Source organism: Sycon ciliatum, chromosome 5 (genome assembly GCF_964019385.1).
Source record: "Sycon ciliatum chromosome 5, ocSycCili1.1, whole genome shotgun sequence".
NCBI lineage: Eukaryota > Metazoa > Porifera > Calcarea > Leucosolenida > Sycettidae > Sycon > Sycon ciliatum.
Window position 1 is genome coordinate 24,469,096 of NC_088647.1, and position 22,216 is coordinate 24,491,311.

At 48.3% G+C, this 22,216-nt stretch overlaps 2 protein-coding genes across 2 annotated transcripts; one reads left to right on the forward strand and one right to left on the reverse strand.

Moving 5' to 3' along the window:
• LOC135818122 (RNA-binding protein 45-like) lies at window positions 1-3,063 on the reverse strand. The gene has a single exon (XM_065331451.1). The coding sequence runs from the start codon at window positions 2,936-2,938 to the stop codon at window positions 1,283-1,285; it is 1,656 nt and encodes a 551-aa protein (XP_065187523.1). The 5' UTR covers window positions 2,939-3,063; the 3' UTR covers window positions 1-1,282.
• A 545-nt stretch (window positions 3,064-3,608) lies between these two features.
• On the forward strand, window positions 3,609-20,386 carry LOC135818123 (late secretory pathway protein AVL9 homolog). The gene is made up of 18 exons (XM_065331452.1): window positions 3,609-3,946; window positions 4,055-4,175; window positions 6,546-6,631; window positions 7,046-7,117; window positions 7,460-7,549; window positions 8,698-8,770; window positions 9,843-9,883; window positions 10,752-10,790; window positions 11,001-11,070; window positions 12,758-12,837; window positions 13,331-13,384; window positions 13,788-13,922; window positions 14,711-14,840; window positions 15,066-15,152; window positions 15,583-15,697; window positions 16,172-16,228; window positions 16,704-16,813; window positions 19,278-20,386. The coding sequence occupies exons 1-18, from the start codon at window positions 3,854-3,856 to the stop codon at window positions 19,580-19,582; spliced, it is 1,758 nt and encodes a 585-aa protein (XP_065187524.1). The 5' UTR covers window positions 3,609-3,853; the 3' UTR covers window positions 19,583-20,386.
• The last annotated feature ends 1,830 nt before the right edge of the window (window positions 20,387-22,216 follow it).

Below are 22,216 nucleotides of genomic sequence, written 5' to 3' on the forward strand. Positions count from 1 at the left end.
TGCTACACTCGGATAATTTCCAAATCCGGCTACCAGAAAGCAAGAGGTCTGTCTTCCTGGGAATTGCCAGGACACCAGTAGACTACAGCAGCATGCCACGTACAGCCACTATCAGCTTTGAGCATCACTGCCCATTGGACCATGGAGAACACAGCAAGAGAACGGCACACCGCAATGCAAAGAAGACTCGCGCAACGAAGACAGGTTAACAAGCGGAGGAGAAAGCAAGAACGCAGACGGGATCAACGCTGCTACTACACGCCATGTACTTGTTCTAATACTAGTGCTAGTTTTAGTCACGTCAAACGTAGTAAGTACAGCAGTATGTAAGCATGTTGCACAAGTAAACGTAACTACATGTTAGTGTCATCGTCGGAAACTGGCGACGTCAAAGAAAAGGAGACAAGAAAATGCAGCTTGCAGGGAACTGTGTAGATGTACTTCTGCAGCAGTATTTGAAGTATGTTTGTGATTTTGCACACACAGACACACACATACATACGCACAGACAGAGACACGCACATACATGCAAACACATACATACACACACATACATACACATACGCAGGCTAAAGAGAACAAAGTCATAACAGCGAAACCGTGCCTGCGTCCGTCCACAGCGACGTTTCAGTCCCGTACGCTGCAGTAAAACAGTCACTACTGTCAGAACGAAGACTCCGTGTGTCCAGAAGCAAGTCAGTGAAGGCTTTCGTCGTCGTCGTTGTTGTGGAGCGAGTGGTATCGCTAGCCGGCGTGCACCTCAGTCAGTCAAACCTGGAAAAACCTGGGCGTCTACGGACAGAAAGCGGCCGTCACTGCTCTGCTCTGTTAGGTATGGATGCTGAAACAAGAATGCATGGTGCTGCTGCTGCTCTACTAACACACAACATACATGAAGCCTAGTGTCGACAGTAAGTTAGTCTGTAACTAGCAGTGCGCGTAATACTAATATACACCAGCGTCAAACAAGTCATCGAGGTCTACGTGCAGCAGTACTCGCACCAGTACCAGTTCTAGTTACTGTAGTAGCCCGCCGCTGGTACACATGGCTACTTTTAGTATAGAGTAGTGCGTGTCGTTACTTCGACCACATGGTCAACGTCTTCGCTTCCGCCCAGTGTAGAGTGCGTACGTGTTGCAGTACCGTTAGTTGTTGTAATGGTCACACTTCAGCGTTGGCCTCTTCGTTGTCGTCGTCGTCGTTGTCGTCTGTCTCACACTGTTGTACGCACACTCTCGCGCACCTCCCGGCCGTGTGTGTACAGTGCAGCCACGCACACACTTACACACGCGTACGCTTGGCGCTCGGCTCGTCCGCGCGGGGCGCAGGGTCGGCCAGCATGACCTTGAGCTTGTTGCCGACCACCTCCGAGCCGTTCAGGTGCTTTATGGCCAACTGGGCGGTCGTCTCGTCACCATAGCGCGCGTACCCGTAGTTGTGTCCGCGTACAACATAGGCATCAACAAAGCTGCCGAAATGACCAAACACCGAGCGAAGAACGCTCTCCGGAGGCAGCGACGGCGTACCTACAAAGAACAAGCGCGACGGGTCGACGGCACCGGCCGAGGGCGATGGCTTGTGCTCCGTGTGTGCAGCGCTCTCGGAGTACTGGTCGGCTGCAAAGTCATGCTCACCGCTGCTGCGGCGAGGAGGTGCTGCTGCTGCTGTAGCCGGAGGAGGACGGCCGTAGATCTCCTCACCTTGCGCATAGCTATCGTAGCGCATTGTCTCGTGGTGATGCTGTTCGCCGCCGCCATACTCGCCATCATGGTAACCGCCTCTTCCCCCCGCTACCATGCTAGGGTCTTCAGAGTAATGGTCACGGTACGCAGGCCCCGAGGACTCATGACCGCCGCTACTACCACGATAGCGAGATGAGCGTTGGTCGCCGCCACCCTCGTACTGCTGCTGTGCTGCTGCCGATCTCGGATGGTCCATGGCGTACTTGACGACCAGGCGGTTTCCCGGCGGGTATTCCACGCAGCTGAGGCGCTCCTTGGCAAAGCGCGCGCTCGCCGCGCTCTCGTACGTGACGAAGGCAAAGCCGCGCGACTCGCTGGTGCCTCGCACCATCTTCAGGTCGCAGTGCTCCATGCCGGGCGCGATGTCGCACAGGCGAGCCAGTTGATCCTGTGAGACGCAAGTGTCAACGATGATGTACAGCCTGGTGGGCATGCCACCGTCGTCGTTGCCTCCATAGCTGCCGCCGCCGCTGCTGTAGCGAGACGAGCCCTGCTGGCCACCCATCGGAGGCAGTGGCGGGTACACCATTGACGACACGTCCTGGGACGAATGCCCACCACCGGATGCACCTCGCGAGCGGTCGCGAGCTGCGTCTTTCGGCTCCGCGATGACCGCACGGAAGCTGGAGTCGCAGCTTTCCATGGCAAGCGCGGCTGACGAGGCGCGGTTGAACTGCACGAAACCGAACCCTTTCGGCTCGTTGGTTTTCCAGTCCTGCACAATGTATGCCGTGTCGTAGTCCTTGCATCCACTGAAAGCGGCGCGCAGCTCCTTGTCACCAGAGCCCTTCGGCAGCACAACAAACAGGCGATTGCGACTCTTTTCGTCGTTGACATCATAGCCAGGCTGTTTGGTCTTGGGAGCGGCGATCATTACGCGTATAGGTTTCGACTCGGGCTCCAGGACTGTGTCATTCAGGCCCTCCTGGGCCAGTGCGGCCGAAGATGTCCGATCGTATTTCACGTAGCAAACGCCCTTGCTCTCTCCGGTCTGCCGGTCCTTGACAACAAATATGTCCTCGATCGTTCCATACTTCTCAAACACTGGCCGCAGGTCGTCCGATGTGCGGCCTTTGCCACAAACTACAAACAGGCGAGAGTGAGGAGGTACAACATCGTCTGATGACCGGTCACCAGAGGCACGCGGGCCAGAATACCGGCGATCTTCTCCAGAACCAGACGCTCCTCGTTCCATGGCTTTAGCCGGCCAGTCAGGATTTCAGCCAAGTATGAAGCGCACTTTCAATGCTGGGCGCGTCGGAAAGGGAGATGAAGCCTTTGAAGGAAATAAAACAAGAAGAAATCTTTGTCGATTGATGATTTTCTAGAGGAGAAAAAAATCCGGATTTGCAACTGGACTTTACGATCGAGTACCATCGTACGAGTACATAATCTTTGGACGTTTTACGTCATCGGCCGGGGCGTTCGTTTTTGATCTACAGGTTTGGGTAGAAACTACTTCTTTCGGAAGAGGTGTTCGTTTTTTGAAAAAAAATTCTACTCAAAAGGGTAGATTCTACTTTCCTCTACCGGCTCTACCGGGAAAAAGTTGGTAGAATCCGGTAGAAGTTGGTAGAGCTACGGGATTTCCAGCAAGATCAAGGATTTGTACACAACTCCATAAAAAAAAGAAACATTTCACGTACGCATCGTGTAAACTACTAGATCCGGTAGAACAGCGTTCGTACACTTGCCTCTACCATCTACCTCTATCGGTAGAGTGACTCTACTCTACTCTACCAAGTAGCTAAAAACGAACGCAGCCCTAAGTCATCGCCACGCACGGAAAACATTCTGCTGACATTTTTTGAAACAAAAGATTGACGGCCCGTCGACGGTACATGTACATGGTACATGACATTGTGTTTTGAAGAAAAATGCGATGGATGGAGATATAGAGCGGGATTCAGCCCTTGTTGAAGCACATTGTGTGCATTTAGAAGCTGTCCAACTCATAGAATAGTGGACGACAAGCTGAGTGGCAAGGAAAGCCCAAGCCAGTTAGCTCGTGATTGGACCTCCGCGTACTAAAGAGAAACAGGCCTTTCTGAAAAAGCCTGAATTGTGTTTTGAAGAAAAATTGAGGTGCATTATTGACCAAGGTGCGTCGATGATGTCTGAGGACACAGGCAGCGAGCAGTTTTCTGAGCCGATCATTCTGCACATAATTGTGGTTGGATTTCACCATACCCGAGGGTCGGAGGTTGGTTCTCAACACTGTCGATAATTGAAGTCGAACCAGTTTGTAGTTGAGATGGGGCATGAAGACTTTCATAAAATTAATATTGTTTCAACTCTACTAATGCTGCAGGTGGAGTTTTGCTATCCCCCGTTGAAGTATGGCGAGGCGGATGGAAGACCGGTGATGCCTCCCGAGTGGCAATATATCACTGCTCTGGCGTTGCCTGATGGAGCTCACTTGGCCACAGAAGGTAATCACCAGACTCCTTACTTATTAGTTGGGTTTGCACTGATTTTACATAGATTTGCACCAAAACCTTACCTTACTCCGCATTTCATCCAGAAAACGTGTACGAATGGAGTCACAATGGCGTTGTGCAAGCGGTGTTGAAAATGGCCAGGCATGTGTGTGTTTGTGTGTGTATGTGCTTTGCGATTTCTCTCACTACTTGTCGTCTCCCGCTTCTGGGAGCGGCGTGGCCCGATAGGGTACCTGTACATAGTTGTACAGTCGTCCCTCTCTAATCCGGCACTTGTTTATCCAGCACCCTTGCAAACCAGCACAATTTCTGGCAAAACGGATTTTTTCAGTTCATTATCTACGCTTTAATCCGGCACTTGAATTCCGCCTCCAGCAGCGATTTTCTGCAACAAATCACTCAAACTGTACATAATTCGATTTTCTAATCCAGCAGTTGTACATCGCATACTGTCAGGGACCATTGTAACATACACAACACATGTAACATACACTTGGGAATATCCTATGCTAGTGCATAAGATATTCCCAAGTGTATGTTATAGACATGCATTCCACAAAGTACTTGGTTTGACACAGAAAATCCCTACGTTTTGACGTACGACACAAACATGTATGATAACATGTGGGCCGGGTTGGAGGGCAGGATTTGATAATCCAGCACCCTTGTTTATCCAGCAGAAAATGCCGTTGCAAAAGGTGCCGGATTAGAGAGGGACGACTGTAGTAGTAGTAGTAGTAGTAGTAGTAGCAAGAGTACATAACCCAAGAGTGTGCAACTCCAGCTATGGGGTCTGCGACGGCAGAACTTCACATCACGTGATGAACCCGTGCACTCTAGTGCATGATAGATACTGGGTTGTACGCAGCCCAGCTTTGGGTACAACTCTCTTGTGGTCACTTTGCACTGTTTGCCAGCATAACCTTTTGAACCATGTCACGTGATGTGAAGTTCTGCCGTCGCAGCACAGCATAGAGGTTGTGCAGGCAGTTGCACACTCTTGGTTATGTACTCTTGGTAGTAGTAGTACTAGTAGTAGTAGTAGTAGTAGTAGTAGTAGTAGTAGTAGTAGTAGTAGTAGTAGTAGTAGTAGTAGTAGTAGTAGTAGTAGTAGTAGTAGTAGTGTGTGTGTGTGTGTGTGCGTGCGCGCGTGCGCTTGCGTGTGTGTTTGCATCTTTCTTTCTTGCCTACGGACACATTTGTATGCAGGGAGTTTAGACCCACACTTCAAAGTACACATGCCAGTCGTATCAAGAGCACCTAACCCCCAAGAGTGTGCAACTGCCTGCACAACCTCAGTGCTGTGCTGCGACGGCAGAGCTTCACATCATGTGGCATGGTTCAAAAGGTTCCTCTGGCAAACAGTGCAAAGTGACCACAGGAGAGTTGAACCCAAAGCAGGGTTGCGTGCAAACCTGCATCTGTTATGCACAGGGTGCAAATAACGGGTACGGGTTTGGCACGTGATGTTAAGGTCTACTGTCGCAGAGTCGCAGACCCCATAGCTGGAGTTGCACACTCTTGGAGGTTATGTACTTTTGGTCGTACACGTAGAAGATTACGTGTAAAGTTCTGCTCACTGCAATCCTGCCCAAAGTGCACAACTGGCGCCCTGGACCAGTTTCGATCACATCACTGTACATGTATTGTGTACGTCAAGCAGCATTCGCACCACTTGCAGGACGTCTAGGGCCGTGCAAGTTGAGGGCGCCAAATATGCACTTTGGGTCGGATTTCACCGAGCACAACTGTACGTGTTTTGTTTTCGCATGGCGCTGGATCTCCTATAGCAGTTACACGCGATGGAGAGTTTGCCTCCGGTGCTAGCGCCGGGAACTGCTATTGCAGTCGTCTTTGCCGTGACTGCGAATCACCCTCATCGAACTCCGCCTTCTGCTGAACATGCGTGGCCCCGAAGAGTCTATTTGGAATGCGGTACGTTACGAAAAAGATGCTAACTTATTAGGTGCTCCCTCATTTCGGACACTTTGTGGAGCACAGGCGTATTGCTCCATGCTGAAGTATGGTATGGCATGGTATTCGTTATTTTACTTCACCAAGCGAACAGGCAATGATTCCTTCTCACCAGCCAACGGCTGGCTCTCACAGAATGATGGAAAAAAAGGTATCAGATAAAGGGGGACACGTGTGGTGGTTGATGAAAAAAAAGTATGTTGGATTAAGAAGTACTAGTAGCTTGTATACTATTAAAGTACGCTTTCCTGCTTCTGCTCTTGACGTCGCTTCACTGTGGGTGTATTGTCCTGACCCTGTTGTCTGTACTGGCACTGCCAACGTGAGTAAAATAACATGTACAGCATTGTGACTTTGTGTTCTGTGTCTGCTGTTGCGCCCACGCAGACGCTGTGTTCTTTCTGCTCCCGGATCCGGACGACACACAAACACAACTGTCGGCGGTGGCCTGCTACCGGCAGATAGAAGCGGCGGTTAGTACTGAGCATGCCTTTTAAGTGCTCTTTTTCTATCTCGTAGAAACCAGGCTTGTTCTGTTGTTTATTTATTTTCTATTTTGGCTGTTTGCTGACTGGTTGCGAGGACTGCATCAGTGTGGTCCACTTTCCACAGTGGTTTGTATGTTGTAGTGATGTGGTGTGCCGTGTGTATGCGCTGTGTGTGTGTGTGTGTGTCTGTGTGTGTGCCTGCGTGCGTGTGCGTGTACGTGCATACCCGCACGCGAGTGTATTTTGTACGGAAGTATGTGTGCTTGACTTGTCTGTTTGTTCGTGTGCACGTGTGTGTGTGTGTGCGTGCGTGCGTGTGTGTGTGTGTGTGTGTGTGTGTGTGCGTGCGTGCGTGGTGTGCACGTGTGCTGCTAATGTTTGCCGTGTGTCTGCTGACAGGACCTGGAGGAGACGGGCAGCGATGTGAAGCGACGTGTTGTCCAGAAGAGCGTGTGTGTATTATGTCGGCAGGTGGGTGGGTATATACTCTGTGTCACGTACATGACAACGGGTGTACGGTCGAAGAACGTATAGAAGATATGCAGTTCACCTCGCATGGTCAGCTAGCTCCCGTATAACGTTACTAAGGCAGATTTGACACCATTGCATAACCTATAGAGTGTTCAAGCCAAATTTGTGACAAGGCTATGTGTGCCAGCCATGCACGCAATACGCTGTGTTTGGAAGTGGCCCTATGAATCGGGCAAGCAGGTGGCAACATCTGCTCACGGCTGAACGAGAAAGTCTGTACTATATGCCTGTGTACATTTACATGACTGTGTTCTGTACTCTCCATGTGCCGTCTGTTTGCAGCCACTGTTTGGCCTCATCAAGCATCACCTGTCGCTGGCCACGCATGCCTACTTTGGAGAGAAAAACTTCACCAAAACGCAGATTTTAATTGTAAGCAGTGCCACATGGTTTGAACTTGGTTGGCGAGCTAATATTATTATTAGGGGTCAAAGGGGTGTACCGGGTACCCGGGTACCCGACCGTTAATCTCAGGTACCGTTAGTAAAAGGGTACCCGTTTGGATTTTAATGAAGTAGTCAGTACGGAGCAACACTGCTGGGATCGTATATTGTCAGTTATTTACAACACCACGCTGGAGGTCGGCATTGTTGTTGCATTTTCGCACCTACTACATCTACTCCTGCGACTGTCAGACACCAATCGATTTACGAATCACAATGTGATATCAAAATGCAACCCGAGAACAGATGAATTGAAATCTTGATTCCTGTGAAAATTGCGCAAAAAAATAAACATGGCTGCTAAAGGGTACCCGTTAACCCGCCCGTTAAGAAAATTACCCGTTTGTTAGTTAAAGGTACACCCGTTTGACCCCTAATTATTATGCTCGATAAGAGGAAGGACAATTCATGAGATTTGACTAACAGTCCACCAATGTTACCAGCTGATACCGGTAATGCGGTATGCAGACAGATGACTTACCGTAATGCGACGAAAAGGCACATCACTGACAACTGACGGGGGGTGCGGTGACATTCAACAGCCTGGTGCCTAGTTCCAACACATTTCCCGAAGTGCAAACCAACAACTCTCTAACTTGGAAAGCTCAGGTTGGAAGGTTGTTTGGTTTGCGCTTCGGATTTGTGTTGGAACTACGTCGTTGCATGTCTGAGTAGCCCGTCAGTTTTGTGCCTAGTTGTCGCACTAAGTGACTGGATATTATGATCTAGTTCTGCTTGAACTCGGCATTTGTGTTCCAGTGGGTCTTTAGGATTGTTTTGGACATTGCAAGGAATTTGGCAAAGCAAGCAAAAGTTTTCCGATTTTCTTCAGTGCAGATCAAATGCATGAAGTTCATACTTGAAACCCAGTGGAAGAATTGCGAATGGCTTTTGTTGTATGCAAGCACAACAAATGTGTTATCGAATGGATGAGCCATCCCCAGCGGTTTGTTGTTTGATGTGGTTGTTCCGTGCCTGTGTGTTTATGTATGTGTGTGTGTGTGTGCGTGTATGTGTGCGCGTGTGTGTGTGTATGCGTGTGTGTATGTATGTGCACGTGTATGGTATGTGTACCAGGATGTTTATAACCACTTGAATCGCGCTCTTCAACCATCGCCTAGCTCACCACATAGTCTTAGCCCTTCGTCATGTAAGTACATGTATGGGCCATGGCAGCCATTGCTTTGGCCAGCAACACCCAGATGGCATGCTCTTTGCCATGCGGCTGTCAAGCACCACCACTCCATGTCCTTTTCTGTATGTTGACATGCACTGTAAGACCAGATGTTTTAACGTCAAGTAAAGTTAACGATCTCCAGATTTTTGTAGGGTAGTGAGGTGAAATTCTAACGAATTCCGTCTCAAAACTGGCAAATGACTGTACATGTACATATCGTTTTCTAGATAACGACTTCAAATGTTAATGAATTAACCCTTTATGTACTGATTTCCAGCACAGAATGAAGCAGAATTTGAATTTTCAGCACAATTTTCACCTTCAACAGGCTATAACTTTGGCCTCCTTCGCTCCATTTCCACAATCTTGGGCTCTTTGGAAAGCTCCTGTCGAGAGCAACGCCAGGATACCAGGATCCATCAACTAGCTGCCACAAATCAGGCGCAGGAACACATCAAAGTCGTCTCCAAGCCCAATATGCGAGCAAATTTCTCCATCAACGCCATTCCACTCTTCTCTATCGCATAACGCTCAAATCTTTTCGAGGCGATTCAAAATTCAGCCAACTGCGTCATTATCATGTGCTGAGTTGGTCAAAGAGCACACGAAAACGGATTTCCCCTAAAATGCCGAAGAGATCGATAAAAAATTTGAATTTGCCGATACAAGAGTACGGCGCGCGATATCTCTGGATTCGTACATCGTAGCTCTTCTGCGACTGTTGCATTGGAAAGCTTAGAGTTTCCGCTACTGAATAGACCCTTCGATTGTTGAACTCGGACAAGACATGATGGAGTTACGAAGGTTTTACGGATCGATCATGAATCGATCATATGTGATCGATTCGCGTAACAGTACTGGTCTTACAGTAGCCCAAGGCATGCAGCCATGGCAACACTGGACTGTCCACTGGTGCATAGCACTGGAGCATAGTCATGAGGCTGAGCATAGCCATACTCCGCCGGCTCACATATCTATTGGTTGTCTCCACATACCAGTTTCCACTCTTTTTTTCTCTTTGTGGCTGTGATCTTCTCTTGCTCAGGTATATCAGCAAGAAAATTTATCCTCCGCTTTGGACGCAAGGTGAGGCGTTATTTCTTCTTGAGAAAGCTCTGTTCGGTACCTAGATACAATAAGGAGTCTCCAGGTAGAGGACATTTATAAATATTTTGTAACGCATATGCCATAGGCAGAGCTTTGCAGTTGTGCTGAGTATATATGTCTGTCTGTTTGTGTCTGTGTGTCCTGGGTTCTAGGCTTAGCACGATCTCTCGCCTAGCAGATTGAGTGCGGATATTATTGCTGGACGGGGGGCTTAGAGATAATCTTGTTTCCTCAGGCGAGCTCCAAGCAAGAAATCTTGGAGCTGTGGAATGCAGCACTGTGCATGGCCCAGTGCTGGCTGGATGGGGTGCACTCAGGAATGGCCCGGCGATTGTATTGAACCAGGATACACCCTGCTAGAAGCGCGTCTTCCTCCCCTTTGGAAGTTTTTGTCGAAAGTGTAATCGGGAATCGCCGTAGTTGAAAGGCCGCTCTCTTCAGAAGCACATGCAGTAGATTTGATCTGATACCCCAGTGTGTGTGTGAGGACGGTCTACGTTGGGAATAACGGCCCTGATCGTGCATGAGGAGGGGGTCGTTATGTGCGAGTTGCCATTATTCATAAGGTTGAAAAATATGCAGTCACATGGACACTAGGTCTGGAGATTTTGTCGTTTGTTCGCGAGTTTTATCCCCGAGGTCGTTATTCACGTGGTCGATCTTACATAATACATGCGATGACTGTATGTGCTGGCTACTGTGCTGGCTACTGTGCTGATGGCTGACTGTTCATGTTGTGTGTGTGTGTGTGTGTGTGCGTGTGTGTGTGTGTGTGTGTGTGTGTGTGTGTGTGTGTGTGTGTGTGTGTGCGTGCGTGCGTGTGTGTGTGTGTGTTATCTGCATGCAGGCGTTAGTATTGTTCAAACTTATGCTCCTGGAGAAGAAGGTAGGTGTGTTATTGTGTTGTGTTGTCAACTGGCTTTACGCTGACCAGATCTCGACTGCCTTGCCGTTTTTTTGTGCATCTTGTCGGTTTTTCTTAGACACTGAATTTGCTTCTTGGTGGTCAATCTGGTCTCGTTTTTGGCACGGGGTTTAGCAGAAGCCTTTGCATAGACATGTTTGCTGGTCTTTTTTGGTCTTTCCATCCTTGCAGGTACTGTTTCACAGCCATCCTGTGCATAACCTATGTGAGACAGTGGTGGCACTGCTTTCGTTATTTCCAGGTAAGCTTGGAGTGCGTATCATGTGCTTTGTAAAAAAAATCACGGTTCGCGTAAGACTCGGCTTCCAGCCGAGTTTTCCGCATCTGTAGGAATGCCACCACCCTCTAGGATCATGTGCTTTGTAGCATTTCGTTAAAGAAGTTGTTGCTCGGGGTTCTCAGGGTAAGGCATTGTCTGTACAATATAATGGGATTCTTGAAGATGGGCCTGGCCCGAAAATTCGAATGATTATCTCTTTTTCTTTTAGTGATTGGTGTAGCTCAGAGACCGTTTGGAGAGTGTTAGGATGTATGACTGCGTATGTGTATAATGGATGGCTACAGTGGAGTTTTCATACTTTTTGAGAAATGTAGGAGGAATTAATTTTTTTATGAATTCTCACTAGCATTTGAATCAGAGCGAACCGTTCCCTTGTTATTGTGTGTGTGTGTGTGTGTGTGTCTCTCTCTCTCTCTCTCTCTCTCTCTCTCTCTCTCTCTCTCTCTCTCTCTCTCTCTCTCTCTCTCTCTCTCTCTCTCTCTCTCTCTCTCTCTCTCTCTCTCCTTTTTTGACGGTTCTTTTTTTGGTGTTGCTATTGTCATGCATCTTTTTTTCTTTTCCTTTTTTTTAATAAAGTGTTAGGAAATTAGAGGCCGCATGCCACGTACTGCTCTTTTCTCTCTGAAACTCAACACTTGCAAGCCAGATATGAAAGAAAGAAAAAATCATCAGTCACACCACCAGGACTCGAACCAGGGACCTTGCAAGGTCCCTGGTTCGAGTCCCGGTGGTCTGACTGATGATTTTTTCTTTCTTTCATATCTGGCTTGCAAGTGTTGAGTTTCAGAGAGAAAAGAGCAGTACGTGGCATGCGGCCTCTAATTTCCTAACACTTTGTGAAATTCTCCGTGAAGTCCAAATTTGAAATTTTTTTTAAATAAAAAGGCATATTCTGCACATCATGAGTGTAAGGCCTCATTTAGGGCATGATCGATTGGGCGAATCCCGAGCAAGTGTGCTCCGAGTGAGCGTGATCGTTTGGTCGAATCTGGAGTAGGTGTACTTGGAGTGGAATCCGACCACACCGGCCCCCACACCGGGAATGGCCGGAGTGGAAATGGACTTTGCCGTTTTGGACAGCTTTCACAGAATCTTTGTACGATATGCGTACATTTTGCGTACTGCACCCTTGTTTTGTTCGATTGGGCCAGCGTTGCTCGGACCACACCGCCTGCTCGCACTCAATCCAGATTCGCCTATCGATGACACCCTTAGACGACAACGATTGAAAAACGTTTTTCAATCGTTTTCGAAATGTTTTTGCTGTTTACACGAAAACGATAATCGTGTACACTGCAACACGTTTTTCGGCGCGCAATGATCACGTGCAATAAGTTGGCCTGGCGCAGGCTGGCGGCGGCATGTTTTGAGTACAAGGCTCGTACTAGTAAAACGTTTTTGCCGTTTACACGAGAACGAAACGGAACGGAAATGATTGAAAAACACTTTGAAGGCCGTTTTACGTTTGAAACGTTTTTGAAAAGTTGTTCAGCGTTGTCGTGTAAACGCTCTTATCAAAATCTGTGGAAGCGTATTCTTTTGAAAATGTTTTTCAATCGTTGTCGTGTAAACGAGGCCTAAGACTCCAGCAGCAACAGCAGCCCTGACAGTATTTGCTGTACATGTGCTTTCTCTGTGTGTTGCTTAGGTGTCCTGGAGACGTGCTTACCCCAGATACAGCCTGCCCCGCCAGTGTCCTCAGAGGGTAGTGCTAAGCCTGCAGATGTGGTGAGTGCTGGCAAGCATACAGCTATGCTGGCTTGTTTAGTAATGTACTAATGTTTACATGCATCGAGCAGTCTGTGCTGTGCCGCTCTACTCTTCTACGCCTATACACGTACTTCTGTGCAGGTGTCCAATGACTTATCCTGTTCATGTGTTCTACTAGTAATACTCCTGGACGTTTGTGGACGTGCTGTTTTGCCACTGAACTGAAGCCATTCCTGTGATATTGCAAAGGTGGATTGCATCCCATGCTGATTTCACTAGGCATGTATGCAGTCTTCTGAGCAAGAATAGTTAGTGGTTTTCTTGTTTGTACGGTTGCTTTCTCCTTATCATTAGAACCCTTTTGTAGTAAGCTGATGTCTACTGAATATGTGTATGTGTACGTTACATCTATACGCTGGGCAATGGGCAAAGCCCGTCCGTGCTGCTGGAAGAAGTCCTGTTACAACTTCCCTGTGTGTGTGTGTGTGTTTCTCTGTGTTGTCGCTTTCAGGACCTATCATCGACGTCTGACGACTACGGGTTCCCGATTCGGTTTTGCCGTGCTGTGAGTGTGGCGCATGCGGTCTATGTACAATTCACTACCGCCGCCACCACCTGGCATTTGTACTGTGATGTAGTGTTTGGACTTTGGAGGCCGGTTACTGTTACGAGTCTTATGGCCGTCGTAGAGACTTTGGTGTGTGCTTCTCATGTGCATTCTAATATTTCCAAAGGTGAATGTTTCGCTCTTGGAAAGCTCCAAAGACCTTGACTCCTACATGTACATGCTATGGTTAATGGGTTTGTTGTCTCTGGTGAATTCTTCGGTGAATCTAGCAGGCTCAGAAGTGCCCTGAAGGCTGGTATTCTGTGTGTGTACGTGTGTGTGTGTGTGTGTGTGTGTGTGTGTGTGTGTGCACAATTATATACATGTGTCTGTTGTGTGTGTGTGTGTGTACTGGGTACAGGACACACCAGTCCTGCCGTACATGTCCCTGCAGCAGATGGACAACTTCAAGGGAGATGAGATGCTGGGATGTGTCGCCGGCTCCACTAACGCACTATTCCTGCACTCGCCCAACCTCGTTGACGTGCAAGTGGATGTGAGTACATAGTTCTTGTACCCGAGTATGTCCAGACAGAAAATTTCGTCGGTCAATAATTTCGTCTGACTCAAAACAGTCCTGAGTCCGACTCAAAACGCAGTGACTTCTAATAATAGTAAGGCCATCATTTTTTATAGCTATGTTTCGCGTCGTCCGCACGCATACGTTTTGACTTTTTTCGGAAAAAAAATAAAAAAATCGAACATGCACAGTGAGTGTACGATTGTGCGAGTCATCAGTGTGGACTGGTTGCGATACGGCGAAGCTGGGATTCAGAAATGGCCTCTAGGCCAGCGTTCGTAAATCGTTTGTTCGGCATCTGGGAGCAATATTCTATGAGCTTACACCAGACCGCATTGATCGCCTCAAGCTGAGAGGATGCGTCGTTCCGGAGCTCTTTGCACCGCTGCTGAAGTCTCAGTACAATAAGCCAGCGAAGCATGGGCACCAACGGTTGCCTCCTCTGTCCAAAGTGAATATTTACTCATGCTGATAACCCAGATGTTGTGCTTCGATGTACGATTTTTCTCTCGAATGTACATCATGCACGAGCTGTTGTGCTATGTACAGTGCATACACCTCTCTGATGAGCCTTTTTATTATTTTGCAACTTTTTATTATTTTCCACCTCTCGCATATGATTCTGGAAGTTGAACTGACGCGAAACATAGATATATCCACACTGATTAACGTTGTCTCTCCTCCGCCGCATTCTGGCTGGGCACACCCCCGCTTCTCCCATGGTCTTCTGATGCGTTGTCTTGGTTCTGCGTTCACGTTTGCAGACTGAGAGTGGGTCTGTAGAGATTCTCGACTCATCACTGCGCAACAGCCTGACGTTAACGGTGGCCGATCAGCGGTTTGCCGATCAGATCCTCTCGGCCGTTCAAGCGGATGAGGAGTCGTGCGCGTCAGGTATGTCCGTGGCGATGCGTTGTTACGTGCACTTGATCCTCTGACGTACTGTACTCTTAACCAGTTTGCATTTGACACTAGAGTGTATGTGCGCCATGGTGGCCGGCCAATGCGCTACATTCATACATACATACATACATACATACATACATACATACATGCACATTCCGTCACACTACTTTTAAGCAGTCTTGTTGTTTGCGTCCGCTTTCTTTGCACTCTCAGGGACAAACTGGTTTGGTGGTGATGACTGGGTGCGACAGCAGTTTCGCCAGTACTTAGTTGCTCTGCTCGTCTGCTCGTCCAGCAAGGGTATGTTTTTACTTTTTTTTAAATTTAGACAACCTATCCTGGCACTTCGTAAAGCGGCCAATTAATCGGTTGAGATGAAGGGTGAGAGCCAACCATGGCATGTTGGCTCCCATTTTGTGTGTTGCTGTGCTTGCTGAGTCCAGTCCCCTGTCATGCTGAGTGGTGAACCCCCCTCCTCCCCGTTTGGTTCAATGGAGTTGTGATCAGCTGAGCGGTCAAACATCACGGCATCTACTTGCATATTACTTCCGTGCGGGTGCAGCCATGTGCTCACAGCTGTATCCTTGCCCTGGCTTGCAGATGCAGTGTAATGTTTGGTCCTCAATCTTTCTCGAGCATAATCACGCCTCTCCTTGGCGGTCTTGCATTTGGAGTGCTCAAGTCCTTCAAATTTATTCATCCGTATTCTCTGTGTTCTCATCCTCCACAGATTCTCGTCTCATGGCCGACTTTGGGACGCATTTTGGCCGGCTATGGAAAGAGCAGTATAACTACCTGCACTGGACAAGGCTGGCGCACCCTGCCATCACCGATATCGAACCCAAGTAAGGGGCCGTCTGTAATTATCGATCTTTTTCACGAAGAGAAAAGTTTCGTTTATGGGTGGGTGGGGGGGGGGGGGGGGGTTCAAAAGTAGACTTTTTCGTTCCGTGAAAATTATCGATAATGCCGGATGGCCCCTAAGCTGCTCATGTGCCCGCTGTAGCAACTCAAGGTTGTATTCTTGTGACTGCCTGCTACTGTACTGCTTCAGTCAACCTTGCGAATAATGACCCTCAGCCGGGTATTAGAAACATGCTGTTATATCGGCTAGTTGTCGTTGTGCGTGACCCTTTTGGCAGTGGCTCGACAGGCCAGGTGTGTGTGTGTGTGTGTGTGAATGGGTGGGTGGGTGTCTGTGTATGGTGTGTGTATGTGCGTGTGGTGTTTGTATTTCAATAATTTGTGTCTTGTGTTGATCTTTAAAAAACTCATTAAAGCCCTTGCTGTTTGTGCTGTTGGTGTTATTGTGGCTACAGGCATCCGTGCAAAGGACAGATTGGCCTCGCTGACCTCCGAGATCACAATCTAACACAGTACGTCCTGAAAGCTGTAGAACTCTCGCTAGCTATCTCTCTTTATGAGTATTGTAGCTATCTCTCTCCTTCCTATTCTGCACGGACAGAACTACTTCCTAAGAAAGCGGTGTTGGAAACAGACGTACCATTCAATGTGGGGTACAGAAAATCACTACGGCCTTGTTTTATCTCCTGATATTCTCGCTGTCACCTGTCGCGTGAACGAAAACTCCCCAGACGGTTGTGCTGGCATGCCCTGCAATTTCCAGTAGCTTTGTGCACTAGTTTGTTTTCCTGCAACATAAAATCTACTGAAATGTGACCAAGATCCGCAAGGTAACAATCTAATCCAGCAGAATGTGTACATATGGCATGACAATGACATCATGCATGGAGTGTGTTGGGATTGGGAATATGGGAAACTCTAACTGGAACGGTTTTCTTGTTGTGACCCCTGTGTTGTTTTTTGCTGTGCTTGCCCCCTGTCCCACAGAGATCAGATCCGGCAATCGATGAGCGAGACCAAAATGCGAGTCGGCGAGGCGTTGACACCGCTTCAGCAGAAGCTGGGAGCTGCGGCCAGCACCACTAAAACCGAGCTAGGTAGGGTTGCTGGTGCATGTATGTCATCCTCACTGTTTGTTACACTCAAGTGCTCTATTGCCTCTGAGATTCGAGCTGCTTTTGCTGGGCTGCTTTCCTGTCTGTACATGTAACGTCCTGGCCAGGGAAAATCGACCTCATGTGAGTGAGGCTACGCGGTCCTACATATAGTATAGCACCAAGCAATTTCTCTCCCTGTAGGCTACATTACAAGTACAAGCAAGAGTACATAACCCCCAAGAGTGTGCAACTCCAGCTATGGCGTCTGCGACGGCAGAACTTCACATCACGTGATGAACCCGTACACATTATTTGCACTCTGTACATGATAGCAAGAGTAGATAAACAAGAGTGTGCAACTCCAGCTATGGGGTCTGCGACGGCAGAAGTATATAATAACACATGGTACGGAGGGCATTATGGCTGATTTATGCCCTAGTGCGTAGCCCGAGGTCGTGCACCGTAGCCCAAGGGCCGCAGGCCCGCGGGCTACGGTGCACGACCGAGGGCTACGCACTAGGGCATACAATCAGCCAAAATGCACGACGCACCATGTGTTTATTATAGTTCATACATGCTACGTGCCTAGTTGTAGACAAATAAGGTAAACATGGTCAAGGGAGGAGGAAGGTTCCAATCAGCTGTCATATGAATGAAGGGTCGAACAAGATAGGAAGGAGCTTTCTCCGTGGAATGATAGAACGTTATGTGTCAGATTTACTTGCAGTTCCAGGAATATGTCTTTGCATTTTGGTGTTAGTGTTGCCTGTTGGGCGGTACGAAAGTTAGCTGATTCGCTGCTGCTTTGGAGTTAACGTTGACCGCAAACATCCTTGACCAAGTGGCACTAGTAAATAGACTAGCTTTGAGAGTACATTGTAAGTGTTCTTATTCGGAACAATGATACTTTTTCACACAAATGTACATCTGAGATTTTGTTCGCATTGCTTTCAGTTTACTTGAGGTCCATTATGTACACTGGACAATCATGTACATTTGAAGTACATGTACATGTATATGTAACTGTACATTTTGTAGGAGTTCGAGATACAATCTGATCTCTTCCAGATAGGTAACTTTGTGATGCATGTTCACCTGTCGACTTGTTCGTCTCAATTTACTTGAATTTAGTAATGCATGGTAGTGACATGCTGTGTGTTATTGTCACGTTGTTATAAATTACTTCTCCTATGTCAACATTGCTAGTAAAATATAATTGTTTTGGACGGTGCACGTAAGTAGTTTCGTTTTGTGTGGTGTGTGCGAGTGCATGTGGTGTCCTTAGGATATCGTGAATGGTCCCACGTGTTCTATGTGCGCTGGAGTGCTGCCAATTATGTACCAGGTCATTGCCCAAAAGGCATGGCTTGGTGCATATTTGGCAGTGCACCAGCGTACCTAGTACGCCTGGGGTCATTCCTAATGGGCATGGGTACGCCGTACCCGGGCATTATCGTCTGATAGTGCCCTGGTACGGTGCTGCTCTGATTGGCCAAATGCTAGCAACGACCTGACAACAGGCACGTGACATGTATGAACTTCACATCACGTGATGAACCCGTGCACTCTAGTGCATGATAGATACTGGGTTGTACGCAGCCCAGCTTTGGGTACAACTCTCTTGTGGTCACTTTGCACTGTTTGCCAGCATAACCTTTTGAACCATGTCACGTGATGTGAAGTTCTGCCGTCGCAGCACAGCATAGAGGTTGTGCAGGCAGTTGCACACTCTTGGGTTATGTACTCTTGATGATAGATACAGGGCTGTACGCAGCCCAGCTTTGGGTACAACTCTCTTTTGGTCACTTTGCACTGTTTGCCAGCATAACCTTTTGAACCATGTCACGTGATGTGAAGTTCTGCCGTCACAGCACAGCATAGAGGTTATGCGGGCAGTTGCACTCTCTTGAGGGTTATGTACTCTTGGTACAAGTACCGTAAAGTACCGCCAGAGCGCCCCACCATCTCGTCCTTTCGTGGCCGCCTTGTGGAGGTGGATTCCTGTCTGTAGGTCATACGGCACGGACCTTGTACAAACATTGCACATTGTGCAGTCAATCCGTACCCAGTTTACCTTCGAGCTCCACATAAAAGCATACCAAGTGTAGCTTAGTACACGAAGGTTCTCAAATCGTACAAACTTAGTAGCATTCTGCCATACGATTTTCTTCCCTTGGCTGTAAAATCAAGGTGGGGCGCTCTCGCGAGGCGGGGCGCTCTGGCGGTACTTTACCGTAATGTTGTACTGTAAAAGCCTTTATTCATTCTCAACGCTCAATAGAACAGTATATGTGTCGACTTCTGTATAACGATTTCTATTTTAGCGACAGATTTCTCCTCGTTAACTCGTTAGAATTAGCACTTCGTTATATAATTATATGGCTTTTACAGTACTTGCTCTGTGTTCAGTTTTGGTGTTTCTCTGTTTCCGCCCATCCTCCTCCGTCTCCTCCCCTGTGAATAGGTGGTGCGATTGCGTCCGCGTCGTCAGCAGTCGGCGGTTGGATCAGCTCGTGGCGCACGAAGAACACGGCGGGCACGTCAGCGGGCAGTCCGGGCCGCAGGTCGCATCGCGACAGCACGAAGAGTCGCGGCAGCACCAAGAGCGCCAACAGCGCCAATCGGCTGGCGTTCGTGAGCCACACCAAGGACATCGGGGACAGTTGTGATGGCGATGATGATGAAGAAGAAGAAGACGACGACGATGGGGGCGGTCACAATTCTCGCTTCTACGCCCTCCCGCCGGAGAATATGGCCGGTCCGGAATAAGCGAGCGGTTGTGTACTTGTAGTGTAACTTAGTGGCGATGTAAGGGATGTGCCCACTGCTCAGGTTTCTGTTCCCTGAACAAAACCATGACATGCTGCTCTTCAGGATGGGGCTCATCACGTTTATTTATTTCCACCATTAGGAAGCAGTTTGCACTCGCGCAAACACACACACACACACACAGGCTGCACATGCACATACCCCCCCCCCCCACACACACACACAGACACACACATACACACATGCACACACACACACACACTTTCGATTTCTCTAGTTAGCCAGCCAATATCAGTCCCCGTATCACGTCTTCCACGCGGTGGAAAAGGGCGGCATACTCTTCTATGCATCTCATTCTTCTTTTTTTACCCGTTACTTGACCGTTTACGTAATTATTATTTTTTTCATTTCACTAACTACTGTTTCTATCTGGTGTACATGTACATGCTGTTTGTATGTACACGTGTACATGTGCACTCTGCGCCGGCTGGAACTCCTTGGGGATTTGAGTTTTGCTTACTTGTGCTCCATGTTCCGTGTCTAGTACTGCGTCCACGCTTTTTTTTTCTTGTTCGTCTTTGTCTTGGCCAGCAGATTAATGTTATTGCATGGCCAGCCACCGCCTGGTGCACATCTGTATAATCGACCAGTGGCTCTTCTTTCCGACATTCCCAGAAATATTCCTCTCCACTGCTCTCCCATATACCCCCAGATACCGAGCTATTTCGATTTTTTACTGTGTGCTCAATGCTCCCATTTTAATTTTTCTTCAAGACCTCAATACTACTCTCATTTACTCCAGTACAGTGTACATGACTGTACTAGTATTTGCTTTCAGCGTTTGTGCTTCAGCGCTGCTGCCTCGGTGGTCGGTGCCCTTTTGACGTACACGGTGGCATGAGGGCATCTATCTGATCATGCATGTTCGTGATGTGCACTCTCCCCTCCTCACGCCCTTGATGCCTGCAGGACCTGGGGAGTGGGGGTGCATGGCCGGAGATGCGAGTGACTGATGTGCGGTCAACTGCCGACGAAAACTTGCGTCGGCGCAATTAAGAGCATGCTGCTACACAAGTATATTTACCCACCAGTTTCAATTTGAATGTCCAAATTTCCATGCGCTGAAGTACAGGCCAACGCAGGCCGTATGTCGAATTTATCCTGCTTTCAAGGCTACATGTACAGTTGCGCTCACTGAAATCCGACCCAAAGTGCAAAGCTGGCGCCCTGGACCAGTTCCGATTACATCATTGTGGGTGTACATGTGTACGTCCAGCCGCATTCATTCCACTGCCAGGGCCGTGGAAGTTGAGGGCGCCAGTTTTGCACATTGGGTCGGATTTCAGTGAGCGCAACTGTATATGGACCACAACTACAGACTGCCTGTCAGTGTCAGAAGCCTGTAAAGGTGATTTCACAGACCTACAATGACTGGGAAATGATCTCTTTTAGATAAAAAAACGCATGTGCAGAAATTGTTATTCACCTCGTACAGTGACGTATCCTCATTGCTGTGTGGACGTGTTCCACTTTGCAGGTAAAATAAACTGCCAGTCATTATTTCGAACACATCACAAGTCAAGGCAAGGACTTAGGCAGGTACACAACTAGGCAAGGCAAGTCCACACAGGTCTTCCATGAACGTTCTCTTGCGATGGACATCAGTTGGATTAAAACATCACAATAATTGAATGGTGTACACAAGAAAGAAAAAAGCGGGTATGAACTATGAAGAGAGCGTGCAAACATTCAAATGGAAATAACTGTGGATAAGAGCTGATGTGAAAATGGTCCAGAGAATTCCGATGGAAAAGATTATGTGAGCCACACAGTCATGTTTCCGCTTCAAAGGGGTGTATTGGAGTTGCTTGCGCAGGGTTTAGCCAGAACAAAAGTGAACGGGGGGGGGGGGGGGGGTAGGATCAGCGGACCCAACTTTTTGCGACGTTATCTGCCATTTTGTGCTGTCATTTTGGCCGCTACTTAGTCTTTCACCGACATCAGCCAGCAACCGAGCAGCTTCCGTTCCGTGTATTTATTCACCAGCCACTGGAACCCGCCATGTGTATGGCTTTCGAGGTCACGGTGACGATTATAGCATGCAATGACTCATACAATGCTGTGCCACTACAATCATGGTGTGTACTCATCACGCATATTAAAAAAAGGCGGCGCTCTCACTCTGAAGGGCACCGCGCATTCATTTTGAAAGGGGGGGGGGGGCAAAACGTGAAGGAAGGCGTAGCGCTCCGCTATGTCGCTCTGGTGAGAACCCTGCTGCGGTGGTCACAGTTGTACACATCCTCAACACGTGCCAGAATATGTGGCTTCCCGTTGATTTCCAGGAGTCTGGGACACCACTGCTCGTATCGGGCCACTCTTGGACAAATTCCTTAGCTTCTTGATGAGATGCATTGCGTCAGACATGGAGAAACGGGCCAGCCAAAGTATGAGTTGCGTTCTGTTTGACACTCCTTGTGTTTGCGGATGCTCATTCACACTTGTAACAGGGATTCAGCAGTGCGGAAGCTTCATCGATGCGGAGGCGAGTCTGCCGGATATGATTCTGAAGTGTTCTATGGCGTCAAAACTTTCCGATCACAGGTTGCCCATTGGCAGGAAGGATTGTCCACC

What these genes read in the sequence shown, in the direction of transcription:
- LOC135818122 (XM_065331451.1), bottom strand. Translation starts at nt 2,938, where the DNA reads ATGGAACGAGGAGCGTCTGGTTCTGGAGAAGATCGCCGGTATTCTGGC.
- LOC135818123 (XM_065331452.1), top strand. Translation starts at nt 3,854, where the DNA reads ATGATGTCTGAGGACACAGGCAGCGAGCAGTTTTCTGAGCCGATCATT. An exon ending in ACTGCTTTCGTTATTTCCAG is followed by an intron (nt 11,071 to 12,757) that starts GTAAGCTTGGAG and finishes TGTGTTGCTTAG; the next exon opens with GTGTCCTGGAGACGTGCTTA. An exon ending in CACCACTAAAACCGAGCTAG is followed by an intron (nt 16,814 to 19,277) that starts GTAGGGTTGCTG and finishes CCCTGTGAATAG; the next exon opens with GTGGTGCGATTGCGTCCGCG.